We start from the raw sequence: 20,091 nt of genomic DNA, 5'->3' as shown, positions 1-20,091 counted from the left end.
CATATGACGATAAATGAAATTGCAAAGTTACTAGGAACAAAATCAGAGAATAAACTATATTCTGAAAGAATATAATCACTGTATTTAATTGACATTTGCTATTTAAAAATTTTTAAACAGCTTTTGAAAATATAGCCTTCTCCTCCATAGTATTTAAGACTTGTATATAGAGGAATCATCCAAACTTGTATATAGGAGGAAGCCAATGTATTTCCTGGGTGTGAATTGATTTGAATTAGTTTAGGCATCTGTGCATAAAAAATTAATTTCCTCTGAGACATTTTAAATAGTTTCTGTTGGTTTAATTGCGTGGTTCCTTCTGGTTGGTCCCTATAGCATCATTATTCATGGATTTTAGCCAATGGAAAAGATCTGTCTCCTCACCAGTAAGTAGCAATTATAGTGATGTGCCTAAGAGAAATAGGAAGAGATTTCAGAAATACTCAAGTATTTCTGTAGAATTTAAAGAAGCGTCTTACCACTTGTATTAAAATATTTACTATGATATCAGGGATGAACCTGATTTTCCTAGGTTACTTTCTGATAGGTCTGGCTTGGGGAAATCTAAATGATAACGATGACAGCTCTTCCGCTGTTTTAGAAAAAGAGCAACCTGTTATAACAAAAGAATATTTTAGGGAAGAGTTTGATGATGAGGGTAAGTGATATTTTCCTTTCTCGGTCCTAGAATATAACTATTAACTTCTAAATCTTCTTCATAGTGTCATCCAATCTCAGATTTATATTATTGCTTTCTTTTTACATTAATAAACTATAATGAATTTTTGTATAGCATCATATCATGCAATGATCTGTATGCATATTTATTAGTACTGTAGAAATGTATAAGAAAGACAGAAGTCTAGCTTGAGCCACACTTTTCTGAGGATAGAATAGAATTTTTAGATGGATATTATAAATCTACTGAACGATGCTGGGAAGGGAGAAGAACAAATAAGGGATATGGAAAAATGTGTCCAGGATCCCTTATGCAGTGTCTTAAATAATGATTCTCAGCTATTTAAAAAATAATAGACTTTTTTCAGTAAACTTTTAAAAAGATATCAGTGCATTTTCTGTAACTTCTAAAATAAAAATATTAAAATTGGTACGTCATCTGTACTATAGATGTTCTCTCTATGCAAAAATAAATCATTTTGTATTAACTGTCCCGATTTCAGTTTCTTTCCCTTATGTCAATTCTTAAGCACTTCTATATGCATTGAAATTTTATTTATAGCAACGATTTAAATAATGATAAATTCAAATTTATGTAATGCATGTTTTGGCTTTTGGCTTGATTTAGCTTGATTAATTCTTGAATATCTGCTTACTAAGGAAAGAAATATAAAAATATAGGGTTAAATATATTGTATGTCCTTCAGTCATCTCACACCCCATTTCATCAGTCCTTCCAGTTTATTTTTATCTAGGAAGATCAATACAGGTTGTTACAACTGTAAATCCCTTTGTTTAGGACATTTGCTTACTCAAAAGTTTTTGTTACTTAAATTATTTCCAGCTTGAACTGTGCTTTGCCCTTAGTGAGATTTTCTTATACAATAGGTAAAATATAAATACATTAGTTTTTTTATTATCTCTGCATATTTAATTGTAGATTTAGTGATTTAAACATGGAACAACTCAGGCAATTCACTAACATGATTCAACATGCATTATAGTCCCTTGGGTCTAGGAGCAGTTATCACAAGCTCCAGATGGCTTTTGAACATTCCAGAGTAAAATGCATTTTATGGAGTTGTTTTTAATTATACGTATTATTGATAAAACTTGAATTATTTTTAAAAGTTTATTCTCTTTTTCTTAACATTGCAGTAAATAAGTTATATAATATGCATAAGGAAGAAAACAACTGCAATTTTAATAATTTTTGTATATCAAGCTACAAAATAGGCTACACAATAATAAATGAGCTATATTTCTTAAAAATCTTCTTGTTGTTATAAGTTCATATGCATTGTAATCAAAGGTTTATTACATACTATATCCAATAACATGAATCAAATTTCACAGAAAGTGAAATAATACTGCTCTGATATCTTTTGTAAAATTGAATTTTTCTTTTTCAGATGGATGGCAGGATCGATGGGTTCTATCTAAACATAGAAGTGATTATGGTAAATTTCGGATAGGATCAGGAAAATTTTATGGTGACAGAGAAAAAGATATAGGTAAAGTAATACATTTTTTTTCAGGCAATTATTAAACTTTAGGTTTTTTTGCAATGTTTCCTAATGAATTTCTGGATTTTATTATTCAGTTTTACGCAATTATTCCCATACATTTGGCTAATGCTAAAATATCTGCATAAAGTATCTTCTACCAATTTTTGCATAATATGTTCCAAAAAAGATTGTGGATTTTTACAGAAATTTGCATGCTACATCATATCATCATTTTTAAAATTAAGAAAATTAAAAAGTTACCTGTAATTTGACAACAGATACTGGAGTTAGAAGAATTCAAAATCTTACTGCTCGGACTCAAGACTTATTGGGCCTATTCAAACTAGCTGAATCTTTTACTCTAAAATTTAATATTAACTCCAATCATCTTCAGTTTAAATCTATTGTATTTGTATAAATCTTAATTCTACTGTCTGTGCTAAACATGTTGATTTCAATGTACATTTTCCAAATAAATGCTTTTATATTTTAAATTGATCCATGTTAGTTGTCCAATTGCTGTTCTACCATTACACGTTTCAGTTAATACATATGCTTTAACAGTACAGATTGTCTCATATCTAGGTAGATTATTTCCTTTCTTTAGTTAAAAATTGTGTCCGTTTAATTCTACCATGCACTATATCAAATGTTTCTCAAGTTTGAAAATAAGTCTTCAGAAAATGCTGCCATGCATTAGTGGTGGCTTGGGCTTTAGTTAGTTTATCCTATTCTATATAGAATATTTTTAGTGTTACTAATATATACTTAAGATTGATTCATACAAAAATAATTATAGTTATCTGTTACTAGTTTACTAAGGATAATCCAATCCAAGCCTAATCCTGACTTTTCCCAGTGTTGGGTCTGTGTAAAAGAGAAGAATGAATTCTGAAATATCCCAGAAAATCCTCTAATATCACCTTCTAGATTCAGATGTATTGGAGCAATTATAAATTATGCCTCCAAGTCCCTAAGGAAATGACCAGAAACCAATACCACTGGTATTGCAAGGTGTACTAAATGATTCAGGAAAACTAAAAACGAATTGCACTCTATTTCATATAATCCATCGGTATGGCATCCATTGCAAAATCAAGTTGGAAGCCTGATTTAAATGGAGCCAAATAATCAAGATTGCTGTCCAGCTCTGAATTTATTTGTATACTGAACAATCTCTGCTTTGTTGGGTCATCATTTCAGAAATATTTCATTATCTAAACAGAATAACAAAATAACCATGGCTGGACAATACAGAGAATGAGAGCAACTTCAGGATTCCTGCTGGCTTCTCCATTGAGTTTTCTTATGGAAAACTGGCAGACATCATCAGAAATCTTCCTTCCTCCCTCTAATTCCTGACAGTTTATCCTTAATCTGCTAGTGAGGGAGGGATTGAGGATGTGAATGGGGGTGCAAATAAGTAATGATACACAAAGGTATATGAGAGGTGCTGCATCAGTTGGGAGATGGGTAAGTGCCTCAGAAATGCCACATGGTTTGAGTATGGCACATGAGTGGGTATCCTAGATTGGGAAAAATGCCCTGGTGTTTATGAGAGGTGCTATGCGAGTAGGATAGAGGATGAGGGGAACAGTGTGGTTTCAAAACAATGCATGGAGATTGCAGGGTGGCGAGAATTCCTGTACTGGTCAGGAATAGCACACATGTGTTGGAAAGGGCACCTGGGGATACTTCAGTTCAGGTCAGAGAAAAAGCATATGGAGGGACAGCATGGATCAGAAAGAGTGTGTGGGCTGCTCAAGAGGCAATGCAAGGGTCAAGAGAGGAATGCAGGAAGGGCATAGATTAGGTACAGTTTATGCAAGAGATATTGAGTGGGTCAGAGGAGTGGTGGGAGCACCATGGTTAAGGATGGGTACATGAGGTAGGGAAGGCATGCAGGGGTTGACAGGTTAGGAAGGGTATGTGAGAGTGTGCAAGGGTCGGAAAGGCACATGGGGTGGCATAAGTAGGAGGAGCACACAGTGAGGTGATATTAGCCAGGAAAGAGAGGCCGGCCTTCTTTCTTTCTTTCCTTCCTTCCTTCCTTCCTTCCTTCCTTCCTTCCTTCCTTCCTTCCTTCCTTCCTTCCTTTCTTCCTTCCTCCTTCCCTCCCTCACTGTTCCTTCCAGTAATTCAAGAATCTCACATTAATTTCATCATGTGGAATGTATCTATTCTCAATTTTATGCTGTCTTGAGGATCCATTAAGTAAATTTGAATATATTTGGCTCTTGCATAAAATATCTGATGTAATGATGGATTTGTCCTTGAATAATCACAAAAGAATTCCATCTATTCCTTTTGAGAAGAATTTCTGTGGCATCAAAGGATATCATTTTGGAAAAGGCAGTTGTATTGTCTGATGTTCTTCCTGAATTATTCACACTAGGATCATCATTCTGTATCAATTGAGGATTCATTAGGTAGAGGTTGCAAATTGCCTATCCTGGCCTTTCCCTTCATACAGCAGAAATTCAAGTTTCTCTAGGGAATAGGAATGAATGACAATGAGGGCAGACTTTGGCTGTGGCATCAACACCAACAAAAATATTATGAAAGTCATGCATTTTGCCTCACTCTTTCTTTATTGAGGTCTTGTTGAGGAACTCTCAGAGTAATTAATGTTTACCATATTCTTGATTTGATCTTTTGTTTTCTCTATCTTTTCATGTCTCCTCATTCTGTATGTTTCTTTGTGATACTGAAAATGTGGAGCTCTTTCATTCTCCATTTCTTCATCTCTCTTTCTTGCCATATCCTGACATTAGGTGTTATCTCTTGACCATAATGTCCCCTTTTCTTTTCATGTGACATAATTATGCTGACATTTATTTTAACTAAAATTTTAATTTAATTAATTTTTACCACAATGTTGTACATTGGCGTTCTCAACTCAGAATAGTTTTGAATCCCTGTCAACTTCTTCATTGAGTTGCAGGAAGCTGTTAGAGACTGATTAAAAATAGGATCATGTGATCTTCTGAAGGCTAGGGCAGGACCAATCTACCTGATCTCCTGTCTCTCGGCCTCCGGTAGCCCGCGATCACTAAGACACAGGAACCACACATAGTTTGCTCAGCAGTGTATCCTGGTTTATTAGTGACAACAGCTCATTCATGAAGCCGGATTGCAAGGCAATGCAAAGACGCGGCTATCGTACACTACCTGCAGCGTCCCTTTATAGAGCAGGCTCAACTCCGGTCAGCTGGGTGCGTTTGAACTTCCCGCTGCTCTCTTCCGGGCGCGCAGTAGTGACGTCCTCAACGCCGGCCCCATTGGCATCGCCGCTGATCGCTCGTCGTTCCTTACCAGGTTTCCTTCGCGAACCCCAATAAATCCCCGTGCTCCATAGACACCTAGCCGCGAACCCTAACCCCATCACCAGCACCCCGTGCCTCCCACACCCGCACCAACCCCCAGGCGGCTGCTGTATTCATGGCGTTCATGGTCATGGTGTCGAGTGCTGCTTGATGCTCGACACTGGCAACCGATAGAGGGACCAGTATAAACTGAAACAAGATGAGCAAGGGCTAAGATGTAATGGCTAATATATTTGACTGACACCAGAGAGATCCAGTTTCTACTCCATCTGCAGCCACAGCAGCTCATTGTTGACTTTCATCCCATCCTGCCCCACAGAATTGTTGTGAAGAAATATAAGATAGGTTTTTGGATGCATTCAGTATGTCAGGGTACCTTGGTTCAAAAATTGGTGCTCTATGATGCAAATTTTGCCCAGTTAATGTAGTGACAAAAGTTTTAGTAGTATATACATAGATAATATATAAATCACAATGAAACTGCAATCCTTACATGCAACCTGGGAAGCAGGTAAACTCAGGTACCTAAGAAGATATATAATTAAATTCAATAAAACTTACTTCTGAGTAGATATCTACAGTAATGCATTAGAAATGAATTTAATTTCTAGAATTTTCTTTATCAGAACTATTCTATATTACGCTGTAATAACATTACATGCTATATATATTAATAGAAATACTTTTGGAAAAAAGTAGAAAGTGAAATTATAATAATATATTTCTAAGCTATATTTATTAATATATTTCACGTGTCTCTAAAGCAGAAACAAGGAGGTATATATTATCTCATAATTTCCAGAAAAGTCACTGTAATCCCATATGGAAGAATAATAAAGCATATATAGAGTTCATGCCTGTAGCAAAGCACTTGATTGATAGCTTTATTTGGATATTTGAATATCATTTCTTTTTATAGGTCTGCAGACAACTCAAGACATTAGGTACTATGCAGTATCAGCAAGGTTTCGGCCTTTTAACAATGAAAATCAGACCTTAGTGGTTCAATATACAGTAAAATATGATCAACAGGTTGATTGTGGTGGGGCCTATATCAAACTTTTTTCTGTCGATGTGAATCAAGACACCCTGAATGAAGAAACACCTTATTATATTATGTTCGGTATGTTCTCTTAAATGCCTAATAATATTAATTTGAAGCAGAAATACGTTAGTGTAAATCTCACAGGAAATGAGCTCCTCTGAGACATTGCTTTTCAATATTTTTATCTGTTCCCTTATATTTGTAAATGAGTTAAATCAGTTTTATAGTAAGATCTATATAAAAATATGAAGAGATTTGCTGGGTAATGTTAGGGCGATGGTTTAGTGTACTATCTTGTTTTTGACCATGGCAGCTAAATAATTTCAGGAACCCACTGGGTGGGATACAGGGATACATACAACAGTTTACCCTAGTTGTATGTCAAAGAGTATTCCATACTGGAAATTCTAATTAAAATCATAGTTATTATTTAGCAATATGCAGATACTGTGCACAATTATCAGTATATTGGCATGTCCATGCCACAAATTTATTATTGCTTATGTGAAAAAAAATGTTCTTATAGGCATATTTTAAACTTACAGGCTAATATCATTGAGTACTTGTCTACTGCTTGAAGACAAAAATGTATAGATTTTGGAATTCAGATTTTCTTCATATGAATTTTTATTTTTATTTAATAGCATATGTTTCTAAAATGATATGACTCAGTTCAAACTAACTAGTGGGGAAAAGGGAAGCTATAGGTTTCTAAAATAAATATTATAATAAAATGTAGATTGTGGGGACAATATAGTTTCTGAGATCCTTGGAGACAGTAGATGATCTGAACTCATTCAAGATGCATTTCAAATTTGGACTCAAACAACATTGATTATGGATGACTGGCGGAAACAAGATCGGAATGCTGTGCCCACTTTTGTTCTCCTTGACTATCATTCTTGTGCCATTTAGGTGGGTGTGGGTGTGTATAATTCTGCCAGACTAATGTGGTATTCTTTTCTTCTAGGACCTGATATATGTGGAAAATATAAAAAGATAGTGCAAGTTATTTTGAACTATAAAGATGACTACTATTTTACTAAAAAGAACATTACATGTGAGGTACGATCAACGCCTTTCAGTGAATTACTAATATTTAATCTATCTTGCTGCAATTTGAAGCAGAATTGTTTGGGAGGTTGTTGACTAATTCTAAATAAAACTTTGTAAACTACTTCAAATATCAGAAGTTAACAGCAAGTCATTTGAAAAGTTAGCAAATATAGTATTTACTGTTAATACCCCTTATTTTAATGTATAAGTAGAGTGTTATTAACTATTTGCATGTAGTCTAATGCAGCAAAAAAATTGGTGATATTTTCCTAGGATTATTGTTTTCTTGGCATTGCACTGATAGATCCCACTAGTAGCAGACTTATTTTTTTAGACCTTATGAAATTTAATTAGCAAAACTGTCAGTTATACAGCACTGGAAAGACATTCCCATGTTTCTGTAACAATGTTTGTTTTGGGTTTTTTTTCAAGACGGATGACTTTACCCACCTCTACACACTAATTCTACGTCCTGATTTAACTTATGAAGTGAAGATAGATAATTATGTAGTTGAGGCTGGCCATCTAGAAGAAGATTGGGACTTCCTGCCTCCAAAAAAGATAATAGATCATGATCTGCCAAAACCTGATTATTGGGATGAAAGGGAAACTATTCCAGATCCCATGGATAAAAAACCAGAGGTACGGTTTCACTTTGAACTGCATGGTTTCACAGTCTATATCTATTTACCTGCTGTGTTTCACTGATAGTCTCTTATTGCGTACATTGAAATCAGTAAAGTTGGGACTGTTACCGATTCTTAATTAATTATAATAACAATATGTGATCCATAGTTTTTTTTGGTAAAGATTTATAGTTTAAGTGGTGCTTCTTTGATCTAACTTTATAGTGGATGAATTGGGACTAGACTATAAACTTTAAATCAGTATAAGATCTTGGCAACAGAATATGACTAGTATTTAACATTCTAATACTCACAAAAATTGAAAATGGAATGGTAGAAGAGACTTACTTAAAAGCCTTCATGTCTTCTTTTTCCTGGTCTCTCATCTCAATTATAATACTAATTATTTAAATTACCTGTATTTAACTTTAGACTGGCAGTGGTGAAATTATTACCCTTTCTGTCTAAACTGCAGAGTTTATATGAGAAGTATAAAGCTAAATTATATTTGGTGCAGCTATAAAATTGCTTAAAATGTCTGATAAGCCTCAAATAACAATCCAGTGAATTGCAGAACATTTTAAGAAAAGCAATTTGTCCATTGTTATATTACAGATTCATTCAAAACTGTTTTTGGAGTTATATTAATTGCATTCCAAATTCAGAAAAGGTTTCTAGTAGCTGCCACTCTGTAGTCATAAATCATCCATCATGTGAAGAATTAAATGGTTGGGTTGAAGCAAATATCTATTACAATATATTGCATTATCAGGTTCCTTGTTTTGAGTATGTTGAGATAATAAAATATTGCAACTAATCCTTTCCAATAGATATTTGATGACAAAACACTGTATCTTGATTCTTGAGTGAATCAAAATATTAAAATTATGGAAGCAGTCATAAACCATTTTTTGGAGAAATAGTACTAACTAATTTTCTTTTCCTTTGAAAATACTCATAGAAGCTAACTTACAATTAGTAATCTTGATGAAACTATTTTAGGACTGGGACCAACCACAAAGAATTCCTGATCCTACTGTGATAAAGCCAGATGACTGGGATGAAGAAATGGATGGGACATGGGAACCACCATTGATTCCAAATCCTGAATATAAAGTAAGAGTTTTATAAGTGAAAGTAATAAAATAGAGACTAACCTGGTGGTTATTTAATTGGCTATGTAATTTAAACATTAATTAAGATATAAGATATTGAATCTAGTTTTTTATTATTATATAAATCATATAAGTCTTTATTTCACTAGTTTTCATTTGCCCATTTCATTTATAAATTTACACTTGGCTTCATCATTCTTGACTCCTTACCTCTACTGATAATTCACTCATGCTTTCTTAATTTTTTAAAGAACAATTGTCCAATCCTTGAGGCACCTCATGATCCTGCATCCCCTTCCAAACATTAACTTCTCATCAGTAGAATAATCTCAGCTCAATGATGATAATTTTTAACTTTTTTTTACCTTCACTGCTTTTGTATTCTTATTCTTCTTTCTCATTTCTCATTTGTGTTTCATTTTTTATGAGGAAAGGACTTTCAGTGTGTAGCTTCACATGTCAAATTAATGTTTCTTAAAGCATAATTTGATGAGTAAGCCATAACCTGCTTATATGTTGAACTATAAATCATGCTTTGCAAATCACAATAGCTATCGAACTATAAACCATATTATCACTAGCATACTATTAGCTGTTGACCATTTAAATACTATTTAAACTTCTGTGGGATTTTCTCTCATCCCGATGTATTACCTGCACCCTCAATTACCTACATTGGATCCCTACTATATTTCAAAGTTTCATTTTAAAATATTCACTTCTCAGAACGGACGACAAATCATTTTTCTTTCTGTTTTTGGTAACTACGTTACCTTCCAAGATTTTCTATTATGACTTTTGTTCCTGTTGTCATTTTTATTATTTCCATCATGTTAATAGTTGTACATAGTATTCAACATAATATACACTTTTTAAAAGTTTTAACCATATTTTAAAATATTTCACTAAAAAGTCAGTGGTATGTTCCTTTTATTTCAATAGATTTCCACCTGTTTTACATATCTTGGTTTAAGTGGCTTTGGAAAGTGATATTCAAATTTATTTCCATTTTTTAGGGCATTTGGAAACCTCGTATAATTAAAAACCCCAATTATAATGGCATTTGGGTCCAGCCAGAAGTTGACAACCCTGAATACAAACCAGATCCTAATATTTACAAATATTATAATATTAGTGTCATTGGCTTAGAAATTTTACAGGTATGTATATTAAAAAGTTTGTAAAATATATTTATTGTTCAAATTATGAAGATAATTGGCAATTCTGGACATATTCTGTACCATTGTAGTAAGAAAAAAAAGCCTCTTCAGATAGTTCTTGACTTACGACCATTAATTTAGTGAATGTTCAAAGTTACAACAGCACTGAGCAAATGGTGGTTACGACTAGTCCTTAGAGTTCTGGCTGTTCAGCACCTCCCTTGATCACATGATTGTGATCAAGGTGCTTGGCAATGGACTGATATTTATGACCAGTTGCAGCACCCCCCACCCACCCCCAATCACTTGATTGCCATTTGCAATCCTCCCTGCTAGCTTCCCATGAGAGCAAATTGGGAAGCCAGCAGAAAAAGTCACAAGTCTGCCTTACCCATTTTCTGTGCCATATGTGCCACTTCCATCCCACTGTGCATCTTCCCTGTGCCTCACCATGCCTCCCGTCACTCATGCATTCCATGCACCCTCCTCCTTACTGCATCTCACACATTACTGTGCATCCTCTCTGAGCCTTAATGCAACTCCCTCACTTCCTTGTGCACCCTTCCTAAGCCTCATCATGCTTCTCTTGCACACCCTCCCCAACCCTCCTTGCCACACCTGCTTCACAAATCCCTGCACACATTCCTGACTCTCCCTGTGCCTCCTTCATCTCTCTGCACTTTCTCCCTGATCTTCATCCTGTTCCAGACCAAGCGCACACAAGTACACAGAGAGATTATTTTGTTCACTTTACTAAATGAGACTTGGAAACACACTTAGTTGCAGGATAGAGACAAGTTTCTTCCAAAGTTCCGACAGCTGGCCTTATAAGAGCTCCAATTCAAAGCAGCAAACCAGAGTTGTCAGGCAGAGTCTCAGGGTGAGGGCTTCTAGAAGATTTGTCAGCTGATCCAGGTTCAAAGCGAAGGTTCAAGGTTCACAAGGCACACGGACTATGAATCAACAGGCTGTTGTGATCAACAGACAGCTTATGTTTGCTGCTCCATTCTAACAGAAGCAGCCCCAGTGTAGCTTCTGTATGAGCAGTCTTGCAGAGCACCTTTGCTCTACTCTCTTTGCAGCCTGCAGAGCTCTTGTGATGGGAGGAGGTGGTAATTTCACATCCTCATTTTTGGAAAGCAACAGCAGCTGTGTCTACTGGTTGCTGGCCAGACTATCTCTCTGCCTGCTCAGATAGAAGTCTGTCCAGTGGTGCTGAAGTTGGCTGCTCGTATTACTCCCGGCATGCCTGGAGCTGGCTTCAGAACTGGCTGCTCATCATCCTGCCCCTCCTCTGACTCCAAATATGAGCGCACCATGACACTGCCATACTCACACCATCACACCCTTCCTGTCCCTTGAAGCACATCCTCATATCCTTGCAAACCCCCCCACACACACATACTCTTCCCCCATCCATGCAGCAGCTCCTTTTTTATTGACCTTCCTACTGCCTTTGCCACTGAGTTGGTTGTGAGAAGCCAGCAGGATGATCAAATGACTATGGATTCAGTCAACATCAGTTACCAGAACTGCAGGGATTGCCGTTGCTAAGCAATGCGATTGTGCTTTACAACCACAACCCTTAGTGATGTAAATTCTGGTCCCAATTACTATTATAAGTCAAGGACTAGCCATACTTTGCTTGCTTGCCTAGGAAAACAAAAATATTAAGAATCCTATTTATTTATTTATTTATTTATCTATTTAGAAATATGTATACTTTATTTCATAGTTGTGAAATTTTCATCCTCAAATCCGTCTACTAGTTAGTGTAGGAATCCAGATTAAAGTATCCTAGACAGAAGATTATCTTGCTTCTGTTTGAACATAAGCAAATGAACGTAAGCGAATTTTTCCATTCTTCATTGGCTGCACTCTTTAATTGTTCTTACTGTTAGGAAGTATTTTTTGAAGTATTATCTTCTTATAAATTAAATCCTTTATTTCGTACTCTGGTGTGACAGAGAACAGTTCTTGAATTATCACATTCTTGTAGATAGATGAAGAGTGCTTTCAATTCCCTTCTTGGTCTTTTCATAGCTATTTCTAGTTCCTTCAATACAAGATTGTATGTAATTACATGACTAAATAGATCTGCCATGTTTTATTTCAACAGGGAAAATCTGGTACAATATTTGATAATTTTCTTATTACAAATGATGAACAATATGCTGAAGATGCTGGGAATGAAATGTGGGGTGTCACTTTCGTAAGTAATTTCATAATGTATATTTATTGCAACATTTAAATTTCTACTCTGCCTTTATGAGTATCAGGCACTATACAAATATTATTAAAATAAAGCATAATGTAGTAAACTGCCAAAACCATAGTGTCATTAAAAAAATAGAAGGCTACATATGCAATAGAAGCAGTATTCACTGATTTGTGTTTTAAGTCTAATCATAGTGCATTATCATTCTTAATTTCCTTATGCTCTATGTTTGAATGTATGGATTTTTGAATAAAAACAGCTTTAAACAATATTTAACATTCCAACATTTCCCATGTTGATACCCTGGTGCAATTGATTACATAACCAAAAAGCTCAGTGACTACTAAGTGTTGCAGGTAGAAACAGACAATAAATTGAAGGGAAACTCCTGTTTTCCAAATAATTGGAATAGTGAATGGGCTCCACATCACAACATATTGTTGCTGAATTCTTTTGCTAATTAATCTATTATTGTCTATGTGACAGACAATACGGTAAGATGCCCGTTTAGATATTTCTCTGAATGTGTGCTACCATTAAATCCTGAAGAGGGAAGATTTGTACAGATTAGTTCCACCATATTGTCCTTCTCCTATTCTGTTTTGTCCCTTATTCTTCCCACCTTGGAAAAAATGTTAATGTAAAGCTTGTACCTGTATATAATCATACCAATAGTCTGGAACCCATTTAAATTGTGTAGAAAACTACTCAGGAGATCATGAGTACTCTCCTGCAGATGTTCAAAAAAACTAAGGAAAGTGGGATTTGAAGAGGTAGGCTGCATGGCTATATCATTACATACCTTACATTAAATTACATACTAGTAATTTAATCCAGTCTTTACATTTTTTTATATATTTATAATTAATAAATATATAATTGAAAATAAATATATAATTGAAACATAATTCCAGTTGCTTGTATATGTGGGCAAATTCATGAATGGAACTGTTGAGGATTAAAAAATCTGAATGTTATAAAATCACCAGCTTGATTCTGTTAAGGAATAAACAATATGTACACAAATCCTTTTAATAGCATTATCCATCTCCCACTATACTGATCATAATTTACTATGAAAAAGGCTCACTCATTATAGATAGGACTTTGAAAAAATAAATTACTTGGATAGCAATATGGTTGTAACAGAAAAAGAGAAAAGAAACTATTTTTATTATGCTTTTCTTATAAATTATATAGCTGTACTTCAAAAAAAACCCTTCCTGCTCAGTGTTGTTTTATAACTTCACAACATAAGCAGAATGTTTTGTGAAAAACTGATCAAATAGCAGGCAAATATGATAAAGCGAGGATGATCAAACTATGTTATGAATGCTTAGAATCAGTTTTTAAAATTAGCTATTGATATTTACTTACATTTATTGATATTGAATAAGCTAGGAAAAATATTCTGAACTTGAGTAGCATTATTTGGGTTTGTACAGCTTATGTTTGCATGTTATCAGTAGAATAGAATAGAATAGAATAGAATAGAATAGAATAGAATAGAATAGAATAGAATAGAATAGAATGATGCAAGGGGTGCGCGCATGCGTGGGGGGGCACGTGCATCGGCAGGAGCGGGGTGCATTCACGGGACCACGCACGCATTGCATTTTGGGGGTTTAGGCACGTGCGCACTTTGGGCACTCAGTCCAGAAAAGGTTAGCCATCACTGTAATAGACAATACAAAACAAAACAAAAACTTTATTTGGCCAAGTGCGATTAAACACACAAGGAATTTGTCTCCAGTGCAGAAGCTATCAGTCTACATGCAAAACAACAGAGTAATAATTAATAACAATCATAATAATGATATCAATAAGAGAAGATAGTTGAAAAGATGAGAAGGATAATAGTCATAGTCATACTATGTGGGTAAATAGACACAAGACAGTGCTGTGGGAATTCAGCAGCGATGGCAGGAGGGGAAAAAACTCTCTGTGTCTGGTTGTTTTGGCATGCAATGTCCTGTGTGGTGTCCCGAGGGGAAGGCTAAACAATGTTGAAACAGTATATGTCCAGGATGTGAGGGGGTCTGTTGATATTTTCTCAACCCTTTTTCTGACCCATGCAATACACTGGTCCTCACTGGAAGGCAGCCTGATTGCAGTTGTTTTTCTGCAGTCCTGATTATCCATTGAAGTCTGTACCTATCCCATTTGGTTGCTGTAGCAAACCAGAGAGTTATAGAATTACAAAAGACAGACTCAATAATTTCTCTTAGAACTGTATCAACAGGTCCAGGGCAGTCTGAACTTTCTGAGTTGATGCAGTAATAACCTTTGTTGAGCCTTTTTAATGATACCGGTAGTTCTGATGTTAGGTGTTCATTTCACATACCATGTTTTACAGGACATTAACAATTTAGAGAGTAGTTGCAGACTATTAATTTTAAAGTTTGCTCACTATAGCTGTAAGAGGATGTATTATTATAATTATTTTGTACTTTTGTTGCTGTAATATTAAAATGATGAGATCGCACTTACTAATTTTAATTAAATTACAATATATTCAATTAAAGACAGAACTGTATATAACAATAAAATTTGATCATCAAAATGTTTTAAGTTTGAGTTTATTAATCATATATTTCTTCTTCTAAACAGGAGAGGGAATGGAGGAGACGGGAAGGACAAGATGCAGCATTTAAAAATATTAATGAACAGGAGCCAAAGGGAAAAGAGACCAAGAAAGAAAAGAAGAAAAAAGCTACAAAAGTCAAAGATGAACTCTGATCAATTAAATCATTATATAATTATTGTCACTCAATCTGGTCATCACTGCTGGGTAGTATTGTACTTATTTTCTAAATGTTACCCAAAATGCAGTGGTGATATGAAAATTCTGACAATTTTTGTACTACTACTTTCCCCGAAAATAAGACCTGTCTTATATTTTTTTGAACCCTGAAATAAGCGCTTGGCCTTATTGCCATGCGCTCAAAAGCCCAATTGGGTTTATTATCAGGGGATATCTTATTTTGGGGGAAACAGAGTAGATGGCAGTTGAATATCCCAGAAAACATGTATAGTTTCTATAGTTTATTTTATACATATCTGTCTCTGTAATATTACACTCTATTGGTGTTCAGAAGGAGGATTAATTTCCCGAAATCATATAGATGGAAGAACTTACACACTGCAGAGATGTGAGACACATAATTCACACTTATTGATCACTAAACCATTCCTGAATTGAAAGGGAGAGTAATTATTTTCAAATACCCATAGATAGTCTGAAATCTGAACGAAACTACTATAATCAGAAGTACAAGGAGACCTTATGTGTTATTTGTTAATTGGGTCCAGGTTGCATGGTGAAATGCTGTGTAAAAAAAATCCTCATGCTTGATGGATTTTTTTGAATTTTCTTGTGATTATTTTTGGCTTAAAAAGGAACTGAAATAGGTCATATGAGAGACATATGAATCAACCATCCCACTAAATCAGAAAAAAGACGTATAATTATTAGCAAAAATGGATTAATTGTAAAGTCATAGAATTGTCAAATTGGAAAGTATCACAAGGGTCATCTATTCCAATCCTATGCAGTGTGCAAGAAAACCTGTTTAAAAATATCCAGCCTATTCTTAAAAACCTCCAGAGATGAAGAATCCAAGTCTCTGGCTTAAATCTTTGCCTTCCTCCCATTCATCACATGAAAAACTCTTCCTAAAAATCTAGGCTTGATAGGCCATGCCATTTGGGTTTACAGAAACTGGAACTCTTAAATTTGATTTCAAATCCCCAAAATAGCCTCCATTCAGATGCCGAGGCTAGTCTCTCATTAATGAATCTTTTGTGATATGGGAAGCTAATATTTCACAGTATGATTCTTGTTACTTTTTTGTTTAGCATAGTAGGTACAGAATACATTTTGATACAGATCTATAGCTTACTGTAGAATATTTTACATCACCACTTCTTTCATGCTTAAGTCTTCCTGAAAAACTGTGGGAAAAACTGGTAGCTACCACCATGTATAACCATATGACTAAACAATAAAAGAGCTCTTCCTATATTTATACATAAGAATAGCTTTCTAATGTCATTAACCAACACTTTCTCCAATATTGGATGACTATAATTTGCTTTTTGGTTTCTTCTTGCAATGATTTTTTAATAATTACTAGTCTATCCATATAATCCCTTCCATCCCTTATAAAGGAAAGGCCCCAAACACGGATTGGGGCCTTTTATAGACAAGACTTGTTTATCTCCATTCACAAAATGTCTAGCAGCGGATGAGACAGAAGAAATAACCATCTCTTTTCGCATTACACTGAATATTATTGTAAAGATCATAATCCCAGAGTGAGGGTTGGTGATGTTTCTCTGAGAGAGTAAAGAACCATAGGCTTTGAAAGAGGGAGTGGTACAACTTCTTTTGAGGAAGCCACCTCTTTATCTAGCCATTCTTGCAACTTTAACCCAGTAGCCAATCTTCCTGTTCTAACAAAATTGAGAAGCTATTTGGGAATCAGGTATTGTACAGAAGCTCATAATTTAAATTGGTTATTTGAAATCTTTTCAGTATGGATTCTGGCCTAGGCATGGAAATACACATTGATCGCTAGGGTAGATCACTAGGGCCTAGAAGATGGGAATTTGCCCCACTTCTATTAGAACTGCTATTAGACTTCTCAGCAGCTTTGCACTAACAAGTATGGTACAAACAGGTTAAATCCCAACAAGAAAAAGTTATTGTTTGTCCATGAACATTGATTTATTGACAGGACTACATTCCCACTGAAGAAGCAGATCTGCAATTTACAGACCCTTCTGGATTCATGGGTCCTATTAGAACAGCAAACTGGTTGGAGGAGCTTTGCCCAGTTTATGTGGATCCACTAATTGTAACCCCCGTGAACTCTGAAATTCTGTTGCTACACTGATTCATGTATTCATCACACATGCTTAAGGCTATTGTATGCTCTATTGGGCTGTCTCTCACGATAATCTAGGTAGAATCTATAGTTTGTACAAAATGTGACAGTCAGAATGCCAGCATTGCTGAATAGGATTCTCCATTTGCTGCACTGCCTACCAATAAATGTCTGACGTGAAGTTAAATGGCTGGATTTGACCTAACCAGTCAGAAATGAAGAAGCTGCTTGGATGAGAAATGAAACATTAAAAAAACAAGAAAGTCCAGTTGCCTTTGGAAAAGCATCTTTGGGACAACCATGACCTGGATGATTGACAATCTCCATAAACATTTGGAGTGGAATCACAGCATTGTAGTAGTTTTCTTCTCTTTATGGCCAGTTCCAGCTGTTTGGGGGGGGGAGGGGAAATCTAACCCGAGAGAAGATGCCTTCTCACTCCTATTTAAAAACTTCTAAATGAAGCCTTTAGTGAAGTCATCAGTTGGCATAGCTTAACTTTAGATCAACCAAGCAATGCCATCAAAGTTCTGTCTTCATGTCTGGACATTATCAGTCTGGATGCAAAAGAGAATACTCAGTAGGCTGAACTCTAGTAAGCCAAGTGGATTTTGGAGGTACGGTATTTTGATCTGCATATTCTATTGTTGATTCTGAGTGGGATTGCACTATCCAGAAGGAAGTGCACAGTTTGGAAGTCCTAGATTCACAGCTTCTGTTCAAAGAGCAGGACACAGCTAACCACAGTGGATTACAGTTGTAACCCAAGAAGGCCTTTGACAGATCTATCTGGTTGCCAATATAAAATCGCGTACAGAAAATATGGAAAACTACCATAAAATAGTGCCTTTCACCCCAAATTACTTAACTTACTTATTAAATTTGTTTGTATCCACAAGATTCTTGAAGCTGTCCAAAAGTGTACCATGGTTGATATCAAAAGCTGTTGAGAGACCAAGGAGCACAGGGATAGATTCATCATCCACATCTTGGCTCCACTGCAGATCATTAAGAAATCTGATTAATGCTATCTCCATACTGGCTTGAAACCTAACTTAAATGGGTCCAACTATTCTCCTTACCAACTTCCCTAAAAAGAGAAGATTAGAGACTGTAGTTACTCATGACCGTTGAGGCCAATAATAGGTTCTTGAAGAGAAAATGCACCACAGCCTCCTTTGAAGCTAATGGAATCACTTTCTTACTGAAAAGCACTGACAAAATCATATGCAGTTTTCATTACCAGGAAGGACATAAATCTAACAAACAGGTGATGAAGATAACATATTGTAGAATCCTCAGAAATCACAAAATCAAACTTACGGATAAGTATGTAACTAATCCTTGACTTATGACTGCAATTGGAACCAGAATTTTCATTGCTAAGCAAGGTGGTTGTTGAGTTGACCTGACTTTACAACTTTGTGTGGACCAGTCATAAATCACTTTTGTTACCCCCTTTATAAATTAAATCGCTAAATGAATGGCTGTACGTCAAGGACTACCTCTACAAGGCCTTCTTCGAGGCAACCCCACAGGAACTGAACAGTTAAGACGCCAACTTTGAGCCGATCTGAGCAACTATCTGCCAAATAGCACAAATATTTCTCACAACATCCCCAACAGGGAGTAGAGGGTTGCCCAAAATGGTACAGAAAAACATAATAAAAGCAGAAATTTTGCTGCCCCTATTGTCAGGATGATGTATTCTCTAATATGGGTTCTTACTCTTCCTCAGTCAGATTCACTCTTCATCTTCCTCCTACAAACTCTAGGCATCTCTTCACACACTTCGTTTCCTGGAGTTCTTCAGAAAACCAAGACACCAATAAGCTGAAAAGCAAGAAAGTGATTGCTATGTCCTCCAAAATCAGATCACATCTCAGCTGCCCTGAAGAAATGTGAGACCTCCAATATGCATCAGGCGCGTGATGACTTGAGACAAACCCATGGTTGCCAAGGAGGAGATGAACTCCCGAGTCACCCCAGACTTAACATTGCCAGGTGACAAATTGAAATCCCTGAGCAGCATAAGCCTTGGGATCTCAATATGCTTCAGTTAGTTCCCTAAAGATCAAGTTGTTGAGACACTTGGAGCTCAGATGGCTCTACTCTGTAGCTGCATCACTTAAATTTGATAGAAAACACCTAAGCCATGAATGAACAGTTAATAGTGTGTGTGTGGGTGGGGGGGGGCAGCAAACACAACTAGTAGCACAATTTTTCCAGGCTATAATAGTTTCTTCAACCCTAGCTATTTCCCACAACTGCATCAATGAATGATTTTGACTTGTTGCAAGCTTGGTGATCATTTACTTTTTCTAGAAAAATCATCCAATTTCAATGGTTGGTCAGATTGCTTGTACTCTATCCCTTCTTTTTCATTATCCCTAAACAGAGCATATACTATTTATAGTTCTTCATTAAAATAACCAACCTTGATGCTTCTCAGTGAGCAATGATGAAAGGA

At 35.6% G+C, this 20,091-nt stretch overlaps 2 protein-coding genes across 3 annotated transcripts in view; one reads left to right on the top strand and one right to left on the bottom strand.

Moving 5' to 3' along the window:
• The window catches only part of OSBPL9 (oxysterol binding protein like 9), a 93,718-nt gene that overhangs the window by 69,928 nt on the left and 3,699 nt on the right, over positions 1-20,091 (bottom strand). The window lies entirely within an intron of this gene.
• LOC117664222 (calreticulin-like) lies at positions 387-16,770 on the top strand. Its single transcript, XM_034415075.3, has 9 exons — positions 387-658; positions 2,091-2,192; positions 6,432-6,635; positions 7,528-7,622; positions 8,046-8,255; positions 9,242-9,355; positions 10,371-10,514; positions 12,634-12,726; positions 15,343-16,770. Exons 1-9 carry the CDS (start codon positions 502-504, stop codon positions 15,469-15,471), a joined length of 1,248 nt encoding a protein of 415 aa, XP_034270966.1. The 5' UTR covers positions 387-501; the 3' UTR covers positions 15,472-16,770.

Source organism: Pantherophis guttatus, chromosome 3 (assembly GCF_059756535.1).
Source record: "Pantherophis guttatus breed Tessera chromosome 3, ASM5975653v1, whole genome shotgun sequence".
NCBI classification, from domain to species: Eukaryota; Metazoa; Chordata; class Lepidosauria; order Squamata; family Colubridae; genus Pantherophis; species Pantherophis guttatus.
Note: the sequence above shows the minus strand (reverse complement) of the source record. Positions and strands in the feature narration are given on the sequence as shown.